We start from the raw sequence: 6,825 nt of genomic DNA on the forward strand, positions 1-6,825 counted from the left end.
ATATCTTTCTAAAAATAATTTATAATTTATTTTGAAAATATATAAAAAAATTTTGTATATAAATAATTAAATTTGAGATAAATAGGCCAAATATTTTAGAAACTAAAATTATTAATTTAAAAATAATTATATATAATAATTTGAAAGGACTAAAAATTTTAGAGATTAAAATTTATTAATTTATGATGCCATAAATATCCTCTCCACATGAAAACCACGCTTAAGTAACCGTAGTTCTACTAGAAAAGGATATTATGTTGGTTTTTTTATTTATATCTATTAAATATATGACCCTTTATGACATTAGCTTGTTGAAAATTGAAAAGAAAACGTACCAGTTAACGTTTTACTAATGGAGGAAGACTGTATTGTCTAATAGAAATAAATTAAACGTTAAGGATTATTTTGTGTATTTTAAAATTTGAGGGACTAAAGTGTCTGATTTTAAAAATTTTTAGAATTTATTTAAAAAATTACTCTAATTTTTATTTTTAATTAATTAATTTCTAAAAAAAGGATTAATAAATAATTTCTAATGTGTAAGAATAATATTCTTGGATGGATTAATTACATACATTCCAAAAATATAAGTTCGCAATGTTAATCAATGCTGCTATTGGATATCTAAATTAATTGCTAGCTATACTAGCGCCTATCTTCTATTTAGAGAAATGTTAAGTAAAGCCAGAACTTTGTGTGGATACCACCTTCACCTTTGTTTTCTCCTACAAAGAAGAGAGAGGAGAAGGGAAAACAAGAAACAGAGAGGAAAAAATGGAGCATATCCAAAATGATAGGTTCATAAGACACTTCCCTTCGGTTTATGGCCTTCTCTCTTTTGGTATAAATACAATGGGTTCTTGTCGTTTCTTCATTCCACGCACTTATCAATAATTATTTATTTATTATTCGAACTCTTATTTAATTTGGCATATACTTACTATATATAATAAAAATAAACCATGGCCCTCTCTAAGCTTCTAGCTGCTTCCCTTATTCTATCCTTTCTCCTCCTCCAACTTAGTGTCGACGCCGCTGATAAATCGGTATTAAACATTCATTGATTTTTTTTCTATATAATAACATGAAGTTAATTTCATATTATATATATGATCATATGTTTCGTGTTATACAGGAGGTACCAACAGTGGAGGGGGCTGTTCCCGGTCCAAAGATAGGTACGAATTGAATTATTAGTTAAATACGAAATATGCATATATGAAAGAGATAAAGTTAATAATAATTAAATTGATGATGAATTTAATCAGATTGCAAAGGGAAATGTGATTTTAGATGCAGCAAATCATCGCATCCAAATCTATGCAAGAGATCGTGCAACACATGCTGTCAAAGATGTAACTGCGTACCACCAGGCACTTCTGGAAACTATGAAACCTGCCCTTGCTATTACGCCCAAACCACCCATGGCGGCAAACGCAAGTGTCCATAGAACTACCTATATATATATATATATAGATGCATCCGAAACTGTAAATAATGTATAATGGGAGGGAGGGCAAACAAGATGTTGTTTCTTATTAATCGTATATTTATATTAAAAAGATAAAATTGTATTAAATTGCAATTGTATATAATACATTGATGATATATATAATATCTTACATTATGAATTTCGGTTAGCTTGTAGTTAAAGCTATCTAATTGACTGTTCATACAACCAATGTTCGAGGGCTATATATACAGAAACGGAGATTCAGAAGCCAGAAGGGTTCAGTGTGCAGTGTGTGTGTGTTTTTAAGATAAAATTGGTAGAATTTTATATTTACATGTCCTCCTATTTGTTAACATAAAAATTAATTTAAATAGTATTATTAATTACTAAATAATTGTTTATTTTAATTATCCGTGTTGACAGTTAATTAATTTCTGGAAGTCACTCAAATAAAGACGTCTAAAACGTCTTTTTTTAAAGATATTTTTTAATAATTAAAATTTAACACATATAATTAATTAAATCATGTTATTTTTGTCAAAATTAGGCCAGACAAATTAATTTGACCGAAAAAAATTGTGAATCAAATCTTGAATCAGTCTAAATTAATATTATTTTTTCATAGAAAATGACTACAATATCCTTATTATAGAAAATGACTAATATATATATATTGAAAATTCTAAATCCTAACTCTATTATAGCAGAGAAGGAAGAATTCTCAAAATTAATATATATAATAGGAGTATTTTAGTTATTTTCTGTAATAAGGATATTGTAGCCTTTTTTATAAAAAATTATATTAATTTAGATCAATTTAAGATTTGATTCACTATTGTTTCAGTCAAATTAATTTGTCTAGGCTAATTTTGACAAAAATAACACGGTTTAATCAATTATATATGTTAAATTTTAATTATTACAAAACATCTTTAAAAAAAGATGTTTTAAACGTCTTTATTTAAGTGGCTCCCTTTTTTAATTGGTTTTATTTCGATTGGTGATTCAAAAATTTAAAAGTTTTAAATTTAAATTAAAAAATTGGTTATAGCTAAAGGTATATTGAATACTAATTTAATGAAATTATATATATATATATATATATATATATATATATATATATATATATATATATGCTTTAGATATGTAAAAAAAATTGACAGAATATATATTTAACTAAAGAATGGATGAAATATAATGTAGACATGTAGCAGATTTACTTATCGAATGAGATAATAATTTTTTGTTGTTGATGTTGATATTGGAAGATAAATGTCTATACAATAGAGTCTATATTTTATATGGTGAACACTATGTATGAAGAGAAAATTTGAAATAAAAATATCGCATTTCACTCACTAAAGTGCAAAGTTAGATTTTGATTTTTTCTAGAATAAAATAAAAATTATTTCATTTTTAAATAAAAATAAATCTCACTTTATTTTTTTATATTCAATTTTTTTTAATGCCTAGTACAAATTTGTCATTTTCCTTGACAAATCTCATCATTTTCACAAGGTTTGTCGTATTCTTTGGCGAACTTTAGGTAATTCGTAAACTTCACTGTACTTTTTGGTGAACTTTAAGCAGGTTCACCCAAATATATAAACTCGTAATCTCTTTCTTCACTTTTCACTTTTTACTCTTCACTCTTCACTTTTATTCTTTCTTACTTTTTATTTTGACTCTTTTCAACTTTTTTATTTTTGCAATTCGTCAACTCCAGGTAATTTTGTTCTTCTATTTCTTTTAAGTTAATTTATTCTTATATTATTTTATAATGTTAATATATTTATTTAGTTAGAATGAATTGCATGTAAAAGCAATTGTTATAAAAATAATTATTTAGTTTAATAATTAGAACATATAGTTAGTTTAAATAGTATTCTATTGTTAGATAAAATAAATATTGTTATATTTAACTTAAGTCATATTATATTAGATATGTTAAACGATTATGTAGTTATAGTAGGAGATTAATAGATGTTAGTTAATGCAAAATTTTATTTAGATTAGTATTTTATTTGAATTAATTATGGTTTAGAATTAAATTATATATGACAGGTATTTGAATTTATTTCTAATATGTTTGATAAAAAGTTAGTTAATTTTAAATTAATTTATTCTAATTTATTTTTATTATAGTATAGTTTGATGGAACAAAACATGTTAGGCTACAAGGATATTCTTTATAGACGAGATCGGTTTGATCATATTGCTAGTAAACTTGATTGAGTGGCATACCTTACAATTTATGTTTTTTATATGTTTAAAATTTATCTTATTATTGTAACACCCTAACTACCAAAGCTCACGCTTCTGGCTGCGCAACTCTGATAGCTCGGACATTACGACGACTTTTATACTATTTAATACTAAAATATGAGCCTGTTTGAAACTTTAAACCGCAATGCCGCTCCCAAAAATACTTTCGTTATACAACATACATCCGTACATACAATACACTTTCAAAAACTCATAAAGATTACATCCATATATATATACATATACATATATAAATAATATTACAAGCATTACCCAATACAATTCCTATCCCTCTTACAGAATATATTAAGATAAAGGCGAGGGTACAATAAACCATAACTAAAACAAATCAGAGCATCACAACAACAATTAAATAAGCTCTTCGTAACTTCTGCGCCCATATCCTGAAAGGGGAAAAATGTAGGGGGTGAGAACATCATCCTCGAAAGGGTTCTCAGTAGAGGGTTTTTGGGAATTACCGTAATAGGATACGTGAAGATAAACCGTATCAGTGATTAATAACCGTCTTATGCCTCTTTTCAAAAACAACGGTTTACAATAAAAGTAAAGTCGAAAATCTTTTCTAAAAGAGGAACCGTTCAATTCTCAAAAACCCAAAAGTCTTTCAAAAAGGTTTAACCATGCTGAACCAAATAGCCTTTCACATTTTTCCAAATCAGAAACACAAAACCGAAACCAACCATCGGTCCATCTCAATCCAACCACGATCCTAGGCCCAAACAATCCAACAATCAACCAAATTACCACAATCCAACAGAGTCCCAATAGCAAACACAAATAGGAAGATGCAAGCACAAACAAATATTTATTGCAAGTAGAACAATTAGCAATTAATCACATAGGCACACCAAGTATAATATGCACACCCAAACAATGTCACATAGATGCATATGATGCATGTCTGTCCCTAGTGGCTGATGATATCATCTGTCGGTTATAGAGTCAACCCGACAAGTCCTGGTAGCTAACCATTGGACTGTCCCTCTGTCGCGCATCCCCAACTCGAGTTATACTCATCATAAACTTGATCATAATCATGATCCATATCCATCACCCTCACTGGTGAATATTTACGGGGGCGAGCTCATCCGGGCTTTCACAGTGCCCGGCCACACTTACGACATAGGGTCAAAAGAGCTTCGAGTCTCAACCTGGAGCACGTGGTGGCTAGCCACTGCTTCCTCCCAGGGAAACTCTTATCTCCGATAGTGGAAGTGCAACATTCACATTTATCAATGATTCAGCATAAACATGCAATCAATCTCATCCATGGATCAACATCCATCTCAGCCATCCGGCTCACGGTTCATTCCAGAACCAGCCAATATTCATATCATACACAGCCATTCCGGCTCACGGTTCAATCCAGAACCAATCAATATGTATAAACATACACAGCCATTTCGGCTCTTAACAAAACAGCACTTCCACATTCAAAATATCAAATTCATGAAATCGGCATTTAAGCCATAAATCATTTTCTCAATTCATTTCACTTTGAAATCAAGTTTCAACTCTTTTCAGCCTTGGCTTTAAAGATCTCATTTCTCAAATTATCTCAGGCTCATAAGCCGCTTTTACTCAAGGTAAATTCCCCTTTTAAAACAATGCCACTCTCGGCATCCTCTTTCCAAAACTTCCATAATCATGGCAAGTTAAAAGCCTCTTTGAGATATTCAAAATCACCCATCCAACAATGGGATTTTATAACAAAGGTTTCTCGGCAGAGTCCCAAGTCTTTAGGGGAGAATAACATAACTCATTTCGCCAAATTCATTTAAAATCATTAAAACATTGGCTTTCCGATTTGAGTAATAAAATAGGATCTAAGCCAAACCGAGTCATGTAATCATTTACTTCTTTCAAAGCCGTTTCCTTTACTTAGGCAAAACCAACTTCAATCCCCGTGATAAGTTCTAGAACGTTTCAACTGTTCAAAATTATTTTAGTCTTGCAAGAATTCAGAATTCAAAGAGTACTTAAAACCTTTCTCAAAACATTTCAAAATGAAACTTGTCATTAGACATTCAAGTTCTTTCAAAGTCATTGAAATCTCTTTAATTGAAACCTCCAAGTCAAATTCAAGGGCTTAAACCCTTTTCACATTCAAACAGCTTTAAAACACAAGTTTTATCTAAATAACTTTCTCCTGAAAGAGATACAATGCCTTTCTTAAGAAGCAAGACTAAGTTACAATTTCCATCTTTACTAACCCATTTCGAAAGCATGAATCATCCTTTTCTTGATAATTCAAATAAAATAGTAGAAGTCTTTAACTCATCATTTGCCAGACAACATTTCAATAAAGACTCGGATTTTATAGAAATTTCGGCAGCACCTCCCCTAAAACTTGGACTTTGCCACCCGGTTCGGGTCCAAACTAAATCGTTTCACAATCCTTTTCAACAGCCCAATTTCCAAAATCAGTTCAAGGCAAGCCAAAATCCAACAGTCATCTCAATTTCATATTTCAAGAAAACCGTTTCAACATCAAATCATTATCAGCCGAATAAACTCATTTCTAAAGCTTTAAAGAAAAGGTTCAGCAACAATCATTTATCAAAAGCCAGATCATTTAAAGCTAGCCAGGCTGAAATCAAGAGTGTATTCTATTTTACATATTCTCAAGAAAATCCATTCAACTCAAATCAATCCCCAACGGATTCAACTCGATCTCAAAGCTTTAAAAGAATCAATGTCAAAAGCATTTCGTTTCACAAAGCCACACAACAGTCGAGTTAAACTAACACCCATAATCATACAAAACAACCAAACCATACATAGGACTGATACAATCACCAAATACACATTCTCACATCAGTACCCATATGTAATAATTCCAATATACAAAATATAGTTTTCGGAAAGCGCCCCTACCTCAAAACGCAAATCCATAATCCAAACGCCTCACAGAGTCCTTTCCGCCTCAACCCGAACTGACGGCAACCAAAACCTCAGCTCCCAGTCACGTTCGCAATAACCATAGCAACAGAATACTCGTATTCATTAACCACGTTATCAAAACTCGTATTCATTAACCGTACACAACAGAATACTAACGCGAGGCTCTCGAAATAGGAATACTT

General features: G+C 30.4%; 1 protein-coding gene across 1 annotated transcript; it reads left to right on the top strand.

Moving 5' to 3' along the window:
- Positions 1 to 690: 690 nt before the first annotated feature.
- Positions 691 to 1,631, top strand: LOC112765548 (gibberellin-regulated protein 11). Its single transcript, XM_025811446.2, has 3 exons — positions 691 to 1,046; positions 1,136 to 1,178; positions 1,269 to 1,631. The coding sequence occupies exons 1-3, from the start codon at positions 963 to 965 to the stop codon at positions 1,448 to 1,450; spliced, it is 309 nt and encodes a 102-aa protein (XP_025667231.1). The 5' UTR covers positions 691 to 962; the 3' UTR covers positions 1,451 to 1,631.
- The last annotated feature ends 5,194 nt before the right edge of the window (positions 1,632 to 6,825 follow it).

The sequence above is a fragment of the Arachis hypogaea genome, chromosome 17, assembly GCF_003086295.3.
Source record: "Arachis hypogaea cultivar Tifrunner chromosome 17, arahy.Tifrunner.gnm2.J5K5, whole genome shotgun sequence".
Taxonomy (NCBI): domain Eukaryota; kingdom Viridiplantae; phylum Streptophyta; class Magnoliopsida; order Fabales; family Fabaceae; genus Arachis; species Arachis hypogaea.